The sequence below is a fragment of the Acartia tonsa genome, chromosome 4, assembly GCF_053477335.1.
Source record: "Acartia tonsa isolate MP-2025a chromosome 4, ASM5347733v1, whole genome shotgun sequence".
Classification (NCBI taxonomy): Eukaryota; Metazoa; Arthropoda; class Copepoda; order Calanoida; family Acartiidae; genus Acartia; species Acartia tonsa.
In genome coordinates, this window is record NC_137263.1 from 3146791 (window position 1) to 3168665 (window position 21875).

A 21875-nucleotide genomic window follows, 5' to 3' on the forward strand; every position below is an offset into this window, starting at 1 on the left:
GGTCAAATTCGCCCCCCCCCCCTATTTTTTTCGTAAATTTGAAGAAAAAAAATTCTCCCAAAATATTTATAAAACTTCCCTATGAGAAGCTACATTGTAAAGGATGACCATATCAGTTCAGCGGTTAGTGAGATCCTTCGCTACATAGAGACAGACAGACAGATGAATCTCTCAACATGACAACCAATTAAAACAGAATGGATATTTATTTCTTGACTGTAACTTCTTATGAAAATAGTTGAAAACCTTCTTATTACAAATACCATTCCATACCAATTGTATAATTACAATTTACCAGTTAAGCAATTGACACAACACAGGAATAGACAGATAGCCTAATAAGACCCCCTTACCCCATCCAAGCTCGGAACCCACTTGCTTTATAATTACCCCTCCCCCTCAATACAATTATCTCTGCACGCCTCTGAACTCTCCAAAAATACCACAATACACCATTGATTGTGAAGTTTATATGAATAAGGTGTTTTCTCCTTTCATATAAATATAGACATATTAGTGGAGATCACACAAAAAAGGTTAAAAATAGGATTTAGCAATCAAAAACACATAAACTATTTATTTTTACTCTTATATATAGATATAAAGATTCTTATCTTTTTGGGATCGATAGGTCTTTAAAATCATACAAGAATAGTTATTTCTTTCATCGTATTATAAACGGCTTTCCGCAGATATAGAATGTACAATTATAAGATTAAAACCAGTTTTTTTTTATCCCCGAGGTGCCGAAGGCATCGGCCAAAAAAACTGGTTTTAATCTTTTGATTGTACATCTTTATATTCGTAGAAAGCTGAATATAATACGATGCTAGACATAGTTTTTTCGTATGGATGAGAACCGTTTCAGATCCACCGGATTCGAATAAATACGAGAAAATCCATTTCTTAATATGTGATTTGAAAGAGGTTTGCTATATATTTTCTCTCTCTTTTTTTTGGTAATATTGTAGAAAGTCAACACAGACGTATTACCCTAGTAGTTTTTACCCCTTTTCGGTCAGATTAGAAATCCACAGTCACTAGATTTCAGATTTAAATCTGTCTCAATATGACTCTTTGTTACCAAAGTTCAGATATGACAAAATTTGACCAAAGTTCAGATTTCAATCTGAAATTTAGTGACATTATGTCAGGTTATTTTCTCATTTATGGCAATACAAACAAATCTGACACAATATCACCAAAAGTCATATATGACATTTAGTGACATAGAGTCAGAGTTGGGGAAATTACCATATCTGACACATTGTTACCAAAAGTCATATATGACATTTAGTGAAATAGAGTCAGAGTTGAGAAAATTACCTAATCTGACACAATATCACTAAAAGTCATATATGACATTTAGTGAAATAGAGTCAGAGTTGGGGAAATTACCTAATCTGACACAATATTACTAAAAGTCATATATGACATTTAGTGACATAGAGTCAGAGTTGAGGAAATTACTAGGGTTGGGCCGGATACTTTTTTGGCCGGATACCGGATACCGGATATCCGGCTGATTTCAAATGCCGGATATCCGGTAACCGGCCGGATATCCGGCGTTGGCCGGATATCCGGCAAATATCCGGTTATCCGGCCAAATTACCGGATATCCGGCCGGATAACCGGCCAAATTACCAGATATTAAAGTAGTAAAAAAAAATTTCTTCAGAAATCTTATATAAATTTACATAAAGTTAAACTTATTCAGAAAAAATATTCTTCTAGCTTCAATAATAAGAAAATTATAGCCATTTAAGATTTTAAAAAGCAGAGATTTTTGGTGTAAAGTATAAAAAATTATAGAGCCGGATATCCGGCCGGATAGTTTCAATATCCGGTATCCGGCCGGATATTGAAAATGGCCGGATATCCGGCCGGATATCCGGCCACACCGGATATCCGGCCCAACCCTAGAAATTACCATATCTGACACATTGTTATCAGAATTCATATATGACATTTAGTGACATAGAGTCAGAGTTGGGGCAATTACCATATCTGACACATTGTTACCAAAAGTCATATATGACATTTAGTGAAATAGAGTCAGAGTTGAGAAAATTACCTAATCTGACACAATATCACTAAAAGTCATATATGACATTTAGTGAAATAGAGTCAGAGTTGAGAAAATTCCCTAATCTGACACAATATCACTAAAAGTCATATATGACATTTAGTGACATAGAGTCAGAGTTGGGGAAATTACCTAATCTGACACATTGTTGCCAGAATTCATATATGACATTTAGTGACATAGAGTCAGAGTTGGGGAAATTACCTAATCTGACACAATATCACTAAAAGTCATATATGACATTTAGTGACATAGAGTCAGAGTTGAGAAAATTACCCAATCTGACACATTGTTACCAGAATTCATATATGCCATTTAGTGACATAGAGTCAGAGTTGGGGAAATTACCTAATCTGACACATTGTTGCCAAAAGTCAGATATGATATTTAGTGACAGAGAGTCAGAGTTGAGAAAATCGCCTAATCTGACACATTGTTACCAGAATTCATATATGACATTTAGTGACATAGAGTCAGAGTTTGGGCAATTTCCATATCTGACACATTGTTACCAAAAGTTTTATATGACATTTAGTGAGATAGAGTCAGAGTTGGGGAAATTACCTAATCTGACACATTGTTATCAGAATTCATATATGACATTTAGTGACATAGAGTCAGAGTTGGGGCAATCACCATATCTGACACATTGTTCCAAAAGTCATATATGACATTTAGTGAAATAGAGTCAGAGTTGAGAAAATTACCTAATCTGAAACATTGTTGCCAAAAGTCAGATATGACATTTAGTGACATAGAGTCAGAGTTGAGAAAATTACCTTATCTGACACATTGTTACCATAATTCATATATGACATTTAGTGACATAGAGTCAGAGTTGAGAAAATTACCTAATCTGACACATTGTTGAAAAAAGTCAGATATGACATTTAGTGACAGAAAGTCAGAGTTGAGGAAATCGCCTAATCTGACACATTGTTACCATAATTCATATATGACATTTAGTGACATAGAGTCAGAGTTGGGGCAATTACCATATCTGACACATTGTTACCAAAAGTCATATATGACATTTAGTGAGATAGAGTCAGAGTTGGGAAATTACCTAATCTGACACATTGTTATCAGAATTCATATATGACATTTAGTGACATAGAGTCAGAGTTGGGGCAATTACCATATCTGACACATTGTTACCAAAAGTCATATATGACATTTAGTGAGATAGAGTCAGAGTTGGGGAAATTACCTATTCTGACACATTGTTACCAGAATTCATACTAAAGATGTAAAATTAGTACCTACTGCTGCTCTTTCAGGCGTTAGAGATTGGAGTAAGAGTAGGGGGGAAGCCTTAGCCCTAAATCAGGTATGCATGGGTGGTCCTTGGCATGGTGCACTAGTGATTGAAAAACGCTGTAAGGTCATAGGTTGATTGAAAAGTCCTTCTGGACTAGCATTGTGTAGTAATTCAATAGTGTATTAGTGGCGTTTGTTAGTTCAACGACTAGGAGTCATGTTAGATCCTAGGTTGCATTGAAAAGTCCCTAGGATTTGATGTGGCTTCAGTCATTGCTGATACAGTGTCATGTTCATGCTTTGGTTGCATTAATTGTCGCAATAACACCGTGACCAAAAAATCACGAAACCTTAACTCACCAACCTTAAGTTTGACGTGTAAATGACCCACAGGTTCTAATTAAAGTGTCAAGGAAACTGTTGGGAAGGATGCAACTCGAATCCACGTCATACAAAAAATGTTAATAATGGTACCTACCTGCATTGTTTGGCACAGGATATAAAAAAAAATGCAGAGTAGGGGGTATGCCTTGGCCCAAAACAGGCACAACTCATTGCCATGCACAGTTAGGATCTCCAGACAAAGATTGTGCAATCAAAGGGTTGGTTTTCTGTAATGTACTGTACTATGGGTATGAGGTGAAGGACCAAGAGTCTGGCCTTGAGTTGACAAGTTGACTGTTCAGTCCAGGTGCAACTCACCCACACGACATTAACCCTTACAGATCATATTGACCCCCCCCCCCTCTAGTTTTTTCAATGTTATTTTTTTTGTAGGTAAGATAGAGAGTTGTGACTTCGTGACTTTTTAAGTTTAGTAATTATATGTCGGCAAGAGTTGATCTTATAAGGATATCTGGTCTGTGGTGGTCTTGGCGTCCTGTCAAAATTGGTTAGGTGGCACCAAATTTAGAAAAAAAATCTAAATAAATCTTAATAACTACATTATGACTTTTGTGTATAAGGTAGAAACCTAAAATTTTTTTGGTGAATACTTAGATATTAATGATCTTCTGAGAAAAGTGGTATTATGACCGTTTGACCGCTCCCTGACCAAATTTATAAACGATTTTTGTCAGGCTTTTACTACAGACATATATCATGAATATCATGGCTTCTATTACAGCTAGAGACCTATAATTTTTTTTGGTACATCCTTGAGCAACAATAAACAGATAAAAATATTAATTGGCGCTGCCAACCGCCGTTTTACCACCATAACCGCCAAAAATGGCGGTTTCCATTATTTGCCGTTTTTCGGAAAAAGCAATTTTTTGTTATGAAAAATAAAAGTTTGTCCTAAAATTTGGTCATCCTAGCTGCAAAATTGGCCACTCTACAGCTGTTATAATATTTAGCGGCTGACCGCTAAAAAGCGGCAAAGGAGCGGTCTGACTGCTATGACTAGGAATAGTAATTTCCTCTAAAAATACACATGAACCACCAGAAAAAAATTTTACGTCTTTATCTGTAACAGGAGCCGAGATAGGTGGGGGGGGGGGGGGGAGGGGTCAAAAAATTGCTTGTGGTGGTGGGAGGGGGGGGGGGGGTCTGAAATCTTTTGGGTGGGGTAAATAATGATTTGAACATATTTTTTCTTAATAATTTGAAAAAATTACTTCTTTGAATAGACATTGCTTACACACACCCAGTGCATTGTTTCATTAAAAGGCTCAACATGAAATAAATTAATTAATTTGATAAACTTTAGCCCTTAAGTTTTTTCTATCTCATTTATGTGTGTGAAAGATGGAGTGACTTTTTAAATATGGGTATGACACATAACTGAGAGTTTGAATTTTTTGAATATCTCCATCCTGGCAGGCACAGGATGCCAGCAAACCGGGCAGGGTCATCCAGGTAAAGAGCAAAAATATTTTTTGACTTAATCAAAGCATTTTATCTAATCAAAATACTAAATTATCCTCTAGTAGTAAATAATAGGTGTTCAAGTCAATTTCAGGGTTCCAGGTATGATCCTGTAGGTCCTGATCCCTTAGGTCTCCAGAAATCTTTTAAAGCCTTCCATGACCCCCAACTTTAGCGGGTAGTAGCTGCAGCCGCTTTGTTTTTTGTTTTTGTTTTGAGACTTCTAATATAAAATTTACATAAAGATACTTTTTTTTAATGTATTTCTAGCTTCAAAAATAAAAAAATTACAGCCATTCAAAATTTTTAAGTAAAAAATCTAAAAGCAAACGTTATTAAATAAAAGGTTGAAGGAAGCAAAATTTGACTTTGATTCACTTATAGTCAGAAACTTACAGGGGACATGGAAGCTAGTAAAAGTGGCTGACTCAGATCATGACGTCAAAAAAAAAATTAACCAATGAGTGGCCAATATAAATTTTACCATTGGTCAATTACAGTGTATACTGGCCTCTCATTGGTTAATTTTTTTTATGTCTTAATCTGAGTCAGCCACTTTTACTAGCTTTGGGACATGCACAAAAAATTTTAGCTTCTATCTCTAATAAGAGCTGAGATAATTGAGGGGGGGGGGGGCAAATTGATAAGGGTGCGGCTAGGGGCCCGACTGTTAAGAGATAACTGGCAAAAAGAGTTATTTTTGCATTCATAGACAGCTTGCTGTAGATAGTCATACGATAATTTGTAAGAATTATTACAGTTTTGTTATCTATGAGGCTCCAAAGGCACGGGCGAACAGTGCTGGTATCTATTGGATTAAGAATAATCAATTTACTATTTGCAGAAAATTTTCTATAAATACGATGTTATACATGATTTTCAGTATGGCTGTGAACAGTTTTTAATCCAGCGGATTTTAATCGGTTTTGAAGCTATACTGGAAAAGTAATTACACTTTTTAAAGCTATTTGACTTTCTCTGATGCTATGAAAGATAGACTGCTGAAATTAATAGTTATCTATGACATATGCGCATCTAGTCTATACATTGTTTTATCAGTCTTTTTCGTTTAAAAATATTAAAACTTTTTTTATAAAGAAAGAAAAATATGACGTAATTGGAACTTGTTCCGCAAAAGTTATACAAAATTGGGACAGTTTCGGTGACGTCATTAATTTGTGTATTATTCAAGTGCAAAGTTATTCTATGTTGACGTCCGTCCGTTCAAGTTTGTAAATATAACAGATGAAAGTTTTGAGTGTATTTTACGAGCCTTAGTATGACCAGCGGGTATATTCCCAAAAAGCTGAGTCCAATCTTTCAATTTTCGAGATCTAATTCTTTAAAGATATACATCTGAACCTAAATTGGTAGATACGTCAATCTAATAACCGTACAGGGATTTAAAAGAAAAGACAAGTGCCGATAAATTGAAGTGGATACCCAATGGGGATGCACAAAATTATCCCTTCTATAGATTGCAATTAGTGGTTGAAACGTTTGAACACGGAACTTAACCCTTAACGGTCGGGGGAGGGGGGACGTTGAACGCCCTCCCCCCCCCCCCCTCCAGTATTTTCTATCTCATTTTCTGTGTGTGTGAAAGATAAAGAGCCCAAACTGCCCGACTTTTTAACTATGGGTATGACACATAACTGAGAGTTAGATTTTTTTTAATACCTCCATCCTGGCGGGCACAGGATGCCAGCAAACCTGATAGGGACATCCAGGTAAAGAGCAAAAATAATTTTTTGACTTGAATAACAAAGCATTTTATCTTACCAAAATACTAAAATGTCCTCTAGAAGCCCATCCTTATATGGAATATAGGTGTTCAAGTTAATTTTAGGTTTCAGGTATGATCCTCCAGGTCTCCAGAAATCTTTAAAAGGCTTCTGTGGCCGCGATTTTTGACTTAGAAACTTCAAATTTTTAGCTTAAGCTTTTTTACATGTCTACAAAACGTATTAAAATTTAATAAAGATCCACCGCCGTTTTCCCGGCTACCGCCGGCTGCGGCCGCTGAAATTTATATTTTGATATTTCTAATATGATATTAACATAAAGATAAACATTTTCTGCAAAAAAATGTTGTTCTAGCTTCAAAAATTAAAAAATTACAGCCGTTTGAAATTTTTAAGTAAAAAAGGACCTAAAAACAAAGGTTGTTAAATAAAAGGGCGAAGAAAGCGAAAATTGACTTTGACTTAATTAAGGTCGGAAATTCATTATCAAACAGGGGACTTACACAAAATTTTTTAGCCCTCTAGCTCTAATAGGAACTGAGATAATAGGGGGGGCGTTGAACCGATTAAGGTGCGGTAAGGGGGTATTTTAGGGGGTATTTACCCCCCAAAAAAATTTTACCCCGGGGGTAAATTATGGGGGGGGGGAAACAAAATTCACCCCTGCCAACAGATTTCACGGGGGGTAATTACCCCCCCCCCAGGCAAATTTTACCCCCGGGGTAAAAATTTTTTTGGGGGTAAAGAAAGTTTGTGGCGTGCTTCGCACGCCATTTTACCCCCCCCTAAAAATTTTTATCTCCCCCAAATAAAAAAGCTTGGACGACCCTGGAGGTGTACATTATTTCTTCGGCCATTACATTGTCTTATCCCTCTTCTATAATAAACTTTGTCTGTCCAAAGATCATAAAATACCAAACTTACTTGGTCAGTCGGTCTGTTGATCATGCTTGTTATGCATTTATATATATGATCTTTACTTGTGGCTACGCCTCCAAAAGGCCTCTAGGGGCACTTGAGTTTAGGGAGGAAGGAACTCGACCCTCCCCATTCCAAGTTTGGTATTAAAAAAGGTAAAATAAAACTTTGTTCTACAGACAGACACACAGATAGACATCCTGTTACTTTTATATAGGGATATATCAAGGTCTTATCTAATGGCGATTTCTCTTAGTAGGGTGGTTGTACCTTCCAGCAACATAGTTATTAAACTTTTCCCTCAAAGAAGCCTCAGCACACAATTTAGCTCAACTTGTGTGGCGCACCATTTGCTAAAAATTAAAAAAAAATTTCCTTATATCTGACGCTAACGCCGTAATTGTGCGTCTAACGTGGATTCTACTTATGACAACTTTTGTTGGGCTCTTGATGTTCTAGAAAAAAGTATTTATATGTCAAGTCCTTAAAATAACTCCCAATACCACTTTTAAGGGTTGATAAGTTTCGAACAAATGTTTACGTCGCCGAAAATTGCCGCCACTGCCGTAACGAAGCATCGTAAGCAAATGACACAGAATTTAACTTTAATCAGGCTTGGTCAGTTCTACAATATTGTATTTTATGATGACACCCGTAAAACTACTCCATCTATGAGTTTTTTGAGCACAAAAAGTGTAAATGTACATTCAGCTTGAATTCTAAACAAGATGCCTAGTTTTGTGTGTGTGTGTGTCTGTGTGTGTGTGTGTGTGTGTGATTGCGCTGGTCAACACAATAGCGTGTCGTGTCAGTATGATAAAGGTATTCAAGAGAGTAACAGTGTCTGTGAATTAAATGTGAATTATATGTGCAATATATTTTTTATAGTGAAAGTTATTAGTTTATGAAAGAAACTTGTGTGAATTCTAATTCTTTTTTTAATGGTACATTTTAAACAACAAAGATATTCAGTAATAATTTTAAGAATATCTAAGTTGTTATAAACCGTAACATTAAATTAAAACTACGCATAAAATTTAACCAAGCCAAACTTTATTGCAAAGGAAAGTATGAAAGATTATCAAGGTTGGACTATTTTTTTAGGTTTTTAAATTATATATTAAATTAACATGTATTTTCATAGGCGAATATACGCCATACGGGACAGACGTAAAGACCCTTTTTATAAGATTATTAATATTAGAATTTAGATTGGATTAGTTTTTTTTTATTGTATCGTATTATAGACCGCTCTCTGTGGATATTAAAACGAAAAAATATGAGAATAGAAACAAAACTGGTATTAATACGATGTTATACACAGTTGATTATGGTTGAAAAACGGTTCAAATCCAGCGGATTCTAATCGGTTTCCCTACTGGAATATTAATTTATAGCATCGTATTATTGTCAGCTTTCCGCAGATATCATAATGAAAAATAATAAGATTAAAGATGGTTCAAATTTTATGAATTTTTCAATTCTCGTGGAAAATGGTCTGTAATATGATTCTATCCTTATTTTTTTCAGTATGGTTGAGAACCGGTTCTAATCCAGCGGATATTAATCCGTTTCGAAGCCATACTGGAAAATCAATTATACATTTTAAAAGCAAAGCTTCTCTATACTTTGTTTCGGTACGTCCGTTCGTACGCCCATATCGATTTAAAAGTTTGCGTTATAACGAGGTATCAGAATGTTCATACATCTATATTGATTTTTAACTTTTTTGACAAAAAAAATATTGATCTTATTCATTTTATTATAGAATACTAATTCTTATTAAAACGAGGTACAATGTTATAAGCATCTTTATAAACATGTCCTAACAATGTAAGATGTCCTGGAGCAGTATCATGCTTATTCAGTTATGCCACTCTTATACAGTTGTTAATGTTCATTTCAGAGCTTCGATTTTATGGATGTTGTCATCCTTGTTTCTCTGATATTTATCAGGGATCTAAATGGATAAGACAATGGCCGATAAATTAATATACATCCACATTGATGGTAAACATAATTACCTCTTCTGTAGATTACAATTAGGGTTGGAAACGTTTGAACACTAAAGATAATAATGATAAATTATTGAATTTTGATTAGTAAAGTTTTCAAACTTGTTTGTAAATAGGGAATTTTCATCAATTTATCGTCCATTGTCTTAGTCTTTAAGATTCCTTGTAAAAACGAAAATTTAGTTTGAAGTAAAAACAAGAAATATAAATCCATAACTGCAATGCTCTAAAATAAAATATTGGCGCTTTCACTCGAAGTACCTTGATGAGCACTGAAACCTTCAATTTTGAGTCAGGTTAGGATTGGTTGTATAAGGAGAAGGGGGGTGGCACTTTTCTTAAAACGTTTTTAATTTGAGGCACATCTTTGAGCAATTAAAATGAAGTTTTTAACACATTATCTTAAAAATATTTTTACTCTTACAATTGTACATTTTAAAATCCACGGAAAGCTGTTTAGTGTATATAATATGATGCTATAAACAACTATTTTAGTGTGGCTACGAATCTAAGTTTTCCCTCTTGATTTAATAGGTTTTGAGTCAAATTATTATATGGTAGAAAAACAGAAATTTACTTGAGCGATAACTGTTTACAATATGCACAATTACAATTTTAAAACTGGACCACTTTTGTAGATTAAAATAATTGGTGTAAAAGTTTGGACACTGCCTTTTTGTAGACACACCATACCCAGGGATGTAGGGATCATTGAGCAGTAAAATACATTTTTACCCAAGGAGGGAGGGTACCTGGACTGTATTTACACAGGTATCCATAATTTTATTACTATCCTTGATCTATGGTTAGCTTAAAAACTTTGGGTACTTTTATTTAATTTTGATTGGTTGGTTGCGAACAAGTAGTGCTCAATCAATAATTTTAATCTTCAACAGGGGTAATTTTATTTTCAGTATTGCTTTGAAACCGATTAATATCCACGGGATTAGAACCGGTTCAAAGCCATACTGGAAAAATGTGTAACGTATCATAATCTAGACAAATTTTATATTAGTATGAAAATGAAAAAAAAACATAATATCAATGCCAGATTTGTTAGCCCTTGACTTAGGCCCCTCAGGGTTAACAAAACCGGAATAAATCTTTTCATTTTTAAATTTACTATCCGCGGAATGCTGTCTATAATACGATGCAATATCATCATTGCAATTAAACATTCATTGTCTTATCCCAATAAAAATTGTAAAAATTAGCGCCTTTTCTTTTTATAATTACCATGCATAACACAATAGCCGATATATTTGTATACTTCCTCAATGATAATAGACAAAATTACCCTCAAAATTCAGTAAATTACAATTAATGGTTGAGACGTTTAAAAAATACAAATTTAAATCTCCAAAGTTGATAATCCAACGAATAAGAAAACGTTGTTATAAAACTTTGGGAGCCAGTTTAATAAACAGGCCAATTTTACTTTGTCTGGGATAACTACACTGGCTCATTCGTCCGCTTAAAAGCTTTAAATTTACATGTTTTAAAATAGTAAATTGATTAGATTGGTTCAGAAATTGTTTTGGTGAAATGGTTGATATGGGTTTGGCTTTATTTCTTAAAACGTTTTTATGATGCATTTGTTTGAGCAAACAAGGAGGGAGGTGCCATTGACCGTAAATTACACTTGTACCCAAAGTTTTATAACAAGTTTAACTTGGTGAATTGGTATAGGGTAGGACTTTACGTTATATGATTCCATTATCAATATTAATTTCAATATAGTTGGAAAGCTGTTGATAATACGATGTGATAAATAACTATTTCAGTATGGCATCGAATACTTTTAATTTCTGCAGGTTCTAAGCCATACTGATAAAATTATGTTTAGTGTCGTTTTAAAGACAACTTTCAATAAATATTTAATAATAAAGTAAAAAAACATTTTACTTGTTTTGAAAGCCTGGGCCTTCGGCCCCTTAAGGCCAACTAAACTGGAATTAATCTCAATTTTTTTTTTATATTTTACTATTCCTAAAAAGTTGTTATTAACACGATCTGTTTTATTTTATCTGGATTAGCGGCTTCGCCCCTAGTCTCTAGAAAAAAAAAGGGGGGGGGGATTTTTTGTTTTTGGGGGGTTTGGGGGTGTCCTACACCCCAAGAAAATAGCCTAAAACCACCACAGGACCAGTAGGTATATTCCCTGAAGAGTAGAATTCGATCGTTTCAGTGGTTACCAAGATCTTAAGGGACGGACAGACAGACGGACGGACAGACAGACAGAGGGACAGACATCGTTCTACTTTGTATTATAGATTATAAGGATTCTGAACCCCTGTATAAAAAATATCATTCATTTATCTATCTCTCTGCGGAAAAGTGATAAATAATCCATCACCAGGGTGGGAAGGGACACTGTGCTCTTTAATTCACTGTTACCCAAAGTTTTTTACTGCTTTTTCTTATTGTTAGCTCAGAAACATTTTAACCAACAATTTTGATACTTGGAAGGGGTAATCAATAATCATGTTTATTGTCATTTGGGATGTATTTTAATTTGTCGTTCATTATCTTATCCCTTAACACGTAGCGCATACGCTGAGCGTAAAGGTGATAGGTTTGTATCTCAGTCCGTCACCGCGTCATAACTAAAGACATTAAAAATGGTTCCTACTGCTGCTATGTCAGATGCGTGACATAAATAGATAGAGTGGGGGGAATGCCTTGGCCTAAAACAGGTGCAACTTATTATTATGCACAGTTAGGACTTCTCAGACAAAGGTCGTGCAATCCACTTAACCTAAAATAACCTATCAAAATCTAATAAACCGAGGATGACAATATCCATAAAAGCAAAGCACTAAAATGGTTAGACAAACGGACATTAACTCTTGTATAGTGCCAGAACTGAATAATTAGAATATAAATGTATAAGAGTAGAAGCAAAATTTTAAGTAACTTTGTTGAAAAAGTGCTTGATACAGGATAATATTTATGTACTTACATTTTTAGGACTTGATTATAGAGTTACTTTAATTATAATATTGTACTTTGTTGTTCCAAGGAATCAATATATAAAAATAAATCGGATAATTAGATCACATAAAAATTTGTTGTTAAAAAAGTAAAAATCAACATGTTTAAAATGGACGTATGGACATTTTGGTAATGATTATAGAGTTGCTGCGCTTTCTAAATCGTACCAAACTACTAAAGGAATCATCATGCAAAGTTTGAAATCGATAGGACAATTCTAACATGCCTAAACTAACCAATAAAATCTATCCGTTCCGGATGTAATTATAGAAAGCTTCGCTTTTAAAATTACGATGAAACACCCCTTGCCACTATATCCAAATTTTATTATCGCAGGAATCTAAAGGGATAAGACAATGGCAGATTAATTGATGTATAATTACATCCTCAATGATGGTAAACAAAATTACCCCTTTTATGGATTACAATTAGGAGTGGACGTTTGGACACAATCCTTATACTAAAGTAACGGGATGTTTGTCTGTTTGTGTGTCTGTACCGAAGGATCTCACTAACCCCTGAACCGATCGGGTTCTCCTTAACAGGGTAGCTTCTCATAGGTCCCGGGAAGGTTTATAACTATTTTCTTGGGGGGTGGGACACCCTCAACCTCCCCAAAAATGAAAAATACCACCCCTTTAAAAAAATTTAATTTTTTTACTAAAATTAAAAATTATGGGAGGGAGGTCCCCCCCTCCAAAAAAAAAATTCCACACCCCAAAATATTATTTCCCTTTTTCTTTTAAAATCTAAAATAAGAAATTGGTGTATTAAATTTGACTCCCCCCTCCTCAAGTGCCCCTAGAGGCGTCTAGGGGCGTAGCTGCTAGTAGTGAATAAACTAACCAATCTAAATTCAATAAAAGTCCTAAAAAAATATTAAAACGTTATTATGAAACTTTGGGGACTAATGTAATTGGTCAGCTTAATAACTTATATTGAAATTTGATTGCTTGGTTCAAAAATAGCTGTGTCAAAACTTTTTGTCCAATGATTTATGCATTTCTTATCATAAATGGGGAATTATCATCGATTTATCGTCCATAGTCTTATTCCTTAAGATTTCAAGTAAGAACAAAAAATTTGTTTGCATTAAAAACAAGAAGAATATTATTTGCCAAGTGTACCACTTTTCTGCACTACCTCTCCGATTTTGTTAATACTCTATATTTTGGTCCGTTGGGTGATTCAAGGATGCTGGGTGGTCAAAAAAAAGTTTCAGAGTCCCTGGATGTCTAGATATCTAGCTATCTATGAAGGTAGGTAACAAAAATTTAAAAAACACCCATTTTTTCACTTTAAAACTTAAAACACCTTAAAAATAAATTTTTTCATCAATCTTACATCCAACCTATACATTTTATACACCAAAATGGTCGTTTATTCATGTAAAAAGCGCACATAATGCTATTTTGGGCAAAACTCTAATTTTACAGGGTGTCCAACAAAAGTGTATTTTGGATTTCTAGCGTTAAATCAGCGAAGGAGCAAACGTTATTAAAAAACTTAGGGGACCAGTTTAATAAATAGCTCATTGTTCCCTCTCTCTCTGGACAATGTGGTGATTAAACTTTGGGTACTTACTTATTCCCTACTTTGACATTGGGCTGTTTATAACACTGGTACCCAAAGTTTTATGATAATGTTTTCTCATTCGTTGGTTTAACAACTTTTAATAAATTATGATTGGTAGATTTATTAAAATGAGTGTTCAAATGTTTCAACCACTAATTTTTATCTTCAGAAGGTGTAATTTTGTGTGCCATAGATATATACATCCATTTATCTGCTATTGTCTTATCCCTTTGGATCCCTGAGTATCATTAGATATTGCTATTTTGTTCAGGGATCTAAAGGAATAAGGCAAGGGCCAATAAAAAAGTTGTTGTATATCCCCAATGATAATCACAAAATTAACCCATCTGTAGATTGAAATAAGTGGTTGAAACGTTTGAACACTCAACTTTATGAACCAATTAATAAAAATACAATAAATATACCCAGAGCTGGCGAGCCAAAGAACAAGGAAAGGTTATTATAAAACTTTGGGAAATAATGTATTAAAATGCCCATGGTTTTTCCCTCCCTGTATTTTGATTCTAACTAGCGGCTACACCCCTAAAAGCCTCTAATGGGGTGGGGGGGTGAATCAACAATTTTAGTTTTACAAAGAAAAGGTAAAAAACATCTTCTCCGGACCTATGAGAAGCTACATTGTTAATTAGAACCATATTGGTTCAGCAGTTAGAGAGATCCAATTGTATTAAGAGACAAACTGACACTCTCATATAGACATCCTGTTACTTTTATATAAGGAGAAACAAATATATGAATTGTTAATTTCAATAGATAGATAGTGAAGTTTAAGTTTTAAAAGGAAAACAAAAAATTTATATAGTTGGAGAAAATATTTTGTGTTGTATCTTTTGAGATATCCTTTCCGGTTAGTTTTTTTTTCTAGATAATCGTTTTTGTGGTTAAATTTTTGTGTTATATAACAATCAAGATATTTGCATAAACCACAGAGGGAGTGGACATTGGACTGGAAATTATACTGGTTCTATAATCTCTAATTTGTTGGCTTAAAATCTTTGAATATTATTTTGAAATATTAATTGGATGTTACATGCCAAACATACAGACTGAAAGTTTTAAAAATTTTCATTAAAAATTAGGTAAAATTAAAGTTAGAAGAACACTTTAGATTTTAAGTACCGAGGCATTTAAAAAAAGGTTTTAGTAGGATTATAATCAATGTTACTTTGTGTTTCGTGCAAAAAAAATTGGTGGCCTCTAGGAGTAAAAAAAATTACAGTAAAGATTGCATATTTGTATAATTTAAAAAGAAATTTTGTAAATCTAACATTCAAAATAAGAGGCAAAAAAACTTTATGGGGGGGGGGGGGTATTAAAAAAATATAGAAACTACTTCAAAATATATCACAATATGAATCTTGATCTTAGCAACATTAACAAAAACAAAAATATTGTTGCATATTCTGTGTTTTTTAGTTTTCTTTTTTTCTGATATAATATTATTATTTAGTTTAATAAAATGTTTAATTTGTTTCATTGAATGTTTAAATCAAATATTCATAGATATCTAATTAATAGTATTAAATTTTTCTTTATTTTTGCATCAAAGGTGTAGTTGCAAGAAATGCATTTAAACTTGAATTTAGTAAACTTCATATTTTTTATGATTAATAGTTTATCTAGAGGACATACATTTGAAATAATTTCAATTTTCTACCAGGTAGTTTTAAAAATGACTAGTACAGTGGTGCCTATTGATTGTTTTTCATTTTAATACAAAATTATATATGTTAGATGGTATTTTTGTAACTTATGCTGGCCATCAAACTTTTTAAATGCACTTTATGTAACTATCCCTTTAGATATTATTTGTTGATTATTAGTTTACCTATTGTCAATAATTAATTTAACACAAAATTTTAGAATCACTTCAATGTCAGGTTGTTAATTTTTTTTAGTCTGGTGTTGAAGTGGTTTTGAAAATCTTAAAACTACATCATAACTTATTTTTAAATTGTTGATGAACATTTTTTGATGCATTTACCACACAAACAAAGAAATGAGAAACCAAGAAAGAGACAACTTTCAATAGAATAACTTAATTAAAAGATTGTTACATAAGTACAAAATCTTTTATGATAGTTACTTCTGTTGACCCATTTTCACAACTAGAACAACCAGAATCTTTTGAAGAATACCATCACTTAATTTTATAGTTTTATATTTTTTGTATAAAAATTATTCAATTTCGTAAAATTTATTGCTATTATAATCAAAATATCAGAATTATTATTTGTTTAAATAAAGAGTATGACTTTTTGTCATTAAGAGTCAGATTAGAGTATGACTACTTTTCACTTGAATTCAGATTAGAGTATGACTGTTTGTCATCAAATATCAGATTAGAGTATGACTGTTTGTCACTAAAAGTCAGACTTGAGTATGACTGTTTGTTAATAAAAGTCAGTTTAGAGTATGACTGTTTGTCTACAAATGTCAGATTAGAGTATGACTGTTTGTCATCAAATGTCAGATTAGAGTATGACTGTTTTTCATCAAAAGTCAGGTTAGAGTATGACTGTTTGTCATTAAATGTCAGATTAGAGTATGACTGTTTGTCATCAAATGTCAGATTAGAGTATGACTGTTTGTCAGCAAATGTCAGATTAGAGTATGACTGTTTGTCATCAAATGTCAGATTAGAGTATGACTGTTTGTCTTTAAATGTCAGATTAGAGTATGACTGTTTGTCATCAAATGTCAGATTACAGTATGACTATTTGTCATCAAATGTCAGATTAGACTATGACTGTTTGTCACTAAAAGTCAGTTAGCAGTATGACCATTTATCATCAAATGTCAGATCAGAGTATGACTGTTTGTCATCAAATGTCAGATTAGAGTATGACTGTTTGTCATCAAATGTCAGATTAGAGTATGACTGTAAGTCATCAAATGTCAGATTAGAGTATGACTGTTTGTCATCAAATGTCAGATTATAGTATGATTGTTTGTCATCAAATGTCAGATTGGAGTATGACTTTTTGTCACTAAAAGTCAGTTAGCAGTATGACCATTTGTCATCAAATGTCAGATCAGAGTATGACTGTTTGTCATCAAAAGTCAGATTAGAGTATGACTGTTTGTCATCATATGTCAGATTATAGTATGACTGTTTGTCACTAAAAGTCAGTTAGGAATATGACCAATTGTCATCAAATGCTAGATTAGAATATGATTGTTTGTCATCAAAAGTCAGATTAGAGTATGACTGTTTGTCATCAAATGTCAGATCACAGTATGACTGTTTGTCATCAAATGTCAGAATAGAGTATGACTGTTTGTCATCAAATGTCAGATTACAGTATGACTGTTTGTCATCAAATGTCAGATTAGAGTATGACTGTTTGTCATCAATTGTCAGAGTAGAGTATGACTGTTTGTCATCAAATGTCAGGTTAGAGTATGACTGTTTGTCATCAAATGTCAGATAAGGGATTAACTGGGCAAATTTTGAGGGTCAATTTAATCACAGATTACGATCTTAATCACCTGAACTTTGCTCACATTGAGTCAGATTCGTCAGATTATAATCTGAAATCCCCCCTGACAGATTAAGAATTTGGCGGCAAATCCTGAGTAATCTGAGTTTTAGTACCTTTTTGCGCAAAAACACAGGTTTCGTCAGATTACAATCTGACGAAATGTAATCAAATGTCAGAGTTGATTGATGAGGGGCGGGCAGATTAAAACCTGAGGAAAACCTGTCAAAACTCAGATTAGACAAGGTTTTGTCACTACTTGTCAGATTTAAAAACTACTAGGGTAACTGCTGTGCTCAGTTAAAATAGGACACACATAAAAAAACAGGGGATTAGGGTAAAAAAATCAGCGATTTCATTGAAATTATGTAATATTAGTGTGAAACTATATTGAAAAATTATGTATATAATCGTATTACTGACAATTTTTTACGAATATTGAAATAAAAATCCTAAAATAAGGTTCAGTTTTGTTAGCATGGGCCTGGGCCCCTCAGGGTTTACAATGAAAAATTCGTTTGCCCTTCCTTCTGATTTTAGATCTTCGCTTTAATGGATGTTGTCATAGTTGTTAACCTAGAAATACGAAAAGACTCGATTAAATCTAATAAAAAATGTCCTCTGTCCGTGGAAATAAATAGTCAATCAGACGAGTAATCACACATAAAGAAACAAGGACACATATTTACAAGACATTTATGTCACCTGGCCTAGTTAATTATCTTGTTAGGGCGGGATTCTCCGTCGATTTTAAGTGATCATCTAGAACAACCAGAGTATTATCCGGGTGTAATGGGATACTCTAAAACCCAAGGTTATTAGGTTAAGTAACATCCTACAACCAACCAACCCTTTGATTGAATGACCTTTGTCTGGAAATCCTAATAGTGCATGATAATTAGTTGCGCCTGTTAATGGGCCAAGGCATTTTCCCTACTATTACCATTAATGTCATGTGCTAGACATAGCAACAGTAGGTACTACTTTTAATGCCTCTAGTATGACATTTATGTAATCACTGTTGATGTGTACATCTTAATAACAATAAACAGAATTACCACTATTCTATTTAAAAAAAACTGTAGTAGAAAAGTTTGACAAAAAAAAGAAAAAGAGGTGATTTAAACTGTAAATTTACACTAGTATACATAGCTTTATAAACACATTATTATTTGGCTCAAAAACTTTGGTGTTCTTTGATAGAATTTGGATTGTTTGGTTCAAAAAACTAGTAGCGTCAAAACTTTTCAACTTCTAATTCTGATTTACAGATGGGTTATTTTTTATCATTGGGAATGTACATCAATTTGCCATCCATTGTCTTATCCCTTAGAATCCTTGCGAATGAAAGGTTTGTACAACCCAATCTAGATTTTTACTTTTTAAAAAAAATAATATTTTGAGAAAATAGATAACTTTCTGTTAAGATTCATGCAAATCTATACATAAAATAAATGTGTTTTGACCTTAAATGTATTCTGCATTTTTAAGAAGCTTTTCGAATATTTCATTACGGAGCATCTCTACAGTTGATTTGGTTTGTATGTCCAACCATGTTACCAATTGTCCTATCGATTTGAAACTTGACTTTGTAATTTCTTTATATATAAAGGTGTGATTTGAAAGCGTTGCAACTCTATAATTGTTGTCAAAAAGACAGTAAGTCAATTTAAAACATGCTGATTTTTAACTCATGGATAACCGTTTTTTTATATGATTTTAACTATCATATTAATCTGAATTTTTGGAACAATGATTCCTCGGACAACAAGGAACAATATTTCAAGCAAGTAATCTCTATAATCAAATTCTAAAAATGAAAGTATGTCCTTCAACAGAATCCTGTATTTAAGCAATTTTCCATTATCTTTTTATACCTTTAAATTAATATTCTGCTTATTATTTTTTGACACTCTACAAGTGTTAGTGTACGTTAGTTCTACCGTCTAATATAAATCTTCGCTTTCATAGATGTTGTCATCCTTGTTTATTTAAAATTTGCAAAAACTAAAAGAATGTTAATTGAGCTTGACTGTGCAAATCTTTATTGTACAAATCTTATAGTTTTTAGTATTGCAAAATGTATTCATTTTCATTCTATTATATAAAGTAGTAAAGGTTTTTGTCTGAAGCTTAAGATCTCAATAACTACTGAACAGTTTAGGTTCCCTTATTTTAGGTTAGCCTCAAATAGGTCCAATAATGGTTTCAGGCTTTTCAATTCTTATATTTAAGATGGGCTGGTTTTAAGCTTTTTTCTTGTCCCTTTTGAATACAATTTCGAATGATTAATATCCGTATGATAAGAACGGGTTCTCAGCTATACTGAAAAATCATGAATAACATCTTATTTGAGACAATTTTCCACGAATATGAAAATGAAAACCATAAAATTAATATTATGATTTTCATTTCAATATTCGTGGAAAACTGTCTGTAATATCATGCTACATGTACATGATTTTTCATTTTAATATCCGTGGATAGCTGTCTATAATACGATGCGATAAATATTTATTATTTATTATTCAATATTAATGTTTTATTTTAGGTTGCTTGATATTATTGATATGGCTATATTAGATTTCCTAATGGGAAATATGGATAGACATCATTATGAAACTTTCAGGTAACACAGAGATAGGTCAATACAAGATATATTTTTCATTCTCAGGGATAAAGGGATTGGCCAATACAAGAATATTATGCATAATATAGTATTTCCTAATGGGAAATATGGACAGACATCATTATGAAACATTCAGGTAACACAGGGATAGTTCAATACAAGATATATTTTTCATCCCCAGGGACACAGGGACATTTCAAATTAATAATATTAAACATAATATAAAAGATTTGCTAATGGGAAATATTTTTAAAAAATGGAACATCTTGGTGCACAGATGGGTCAATGAAAGAATAAGTTTGATAATATCTAAATTAGGCTATTACAGGGATAGACAGATAAGTCAACGAAAGATAATTCTGGACAGTGGTGGAGACCTTTTTCGTCTACTAACAAATTGTTTTCTGCTCTTTTGTAGAGACTTTGGGCGTGTTAATATTTCCGACACTATTGGCTGATATTCAAAGACCAAATTGAAAGTCGAAACTGGGTCCCCACACTGTGAACATACATATATTTAACCCCTGTCCCCTCTATTCTTTTACTTTATTAAAAGGAGATAAGTCAAATAATATTTTTAAAGTAGCATTTTTTTCCAGTAGTAGATTAGTATTCTTCCAACATTGCCTTGGTATTTTTGGTGATTTTTAAGAATACTAGTTGTTACCAAATAACCTCTTGAGAATTCAGAAGAGGCCAGAAAAATAGCCTAAAACCAACCCAAAGCATTTATGATACTTCCCATAAAAGTACAACCCATACGGATTAGCAATTTCTGAGATCTTTAGTTTCAGACATATCCAATTTTATAAATCTTTATTTGTTCAGGGCATTTGGAAACCACACCTATCCAATTCATTTGGATCATGGGAGAGGTTTTGGTCGGGCCAACCATGATGAAATTACCATTCTAGCCCCTCTATATCAAGTAAGATTATTTGGTCAGGCTAACCATGATATAATTACTATCCTAGCTCCTCTCATTCCAACTAGAAACAAATGCTTTGCTAAAATCAAGAAAGGTCATAATTCAATAAATCTTATATCTTATTCAAATTGAATTAAAATTTTTTTATGAAAGCAAACTTTAGATTTTATAAATAAAATTAAAAATATTTTAAAATTTTATTTTTATATTACCAAAATGTAACCGTTCATATTTTTATTTTAGTGCTGTTTAGTGAGAAAATCAACGCTTACAATGCTTTTATCATATAATTCAGGTAAGTTTCAGTTTTATTTAGGGATCTTAAGGGATAAGACAATGGACGATATATTGAT

The 21875-nt window shown here is 33.0% G+C and overlaps 1 protein-coding gene across 2 annotated transcripts in view; it reads left to right on the forward strand.

Moving 5' to 3' along the window:
- The window catches only part of LOC145315690 (extracellular serine/threonine protein CG31145), an 85920-nt gene that overhangs the window by 61469 nt on the left and 2576 nt on the right, over positions 1-21875 (forward strand). For both annotated transcript variants that reach the window (XM_080155710.1, XM_080155711.1), the window contains 3 exons: positions 20517-20594; positions 21423-21522; positions 21766-21817. In XM_080155710.1, the coding sequence (XP_080011836.1) occupies positions 20517-20594; positions 21423-21522; positions 21766-21817 (230 nt within the window). The remainder of the gene's footprint in view (positions 1-20516; positions 20595-21422; positions 21523-21765; positions 21818-21875) is intronic.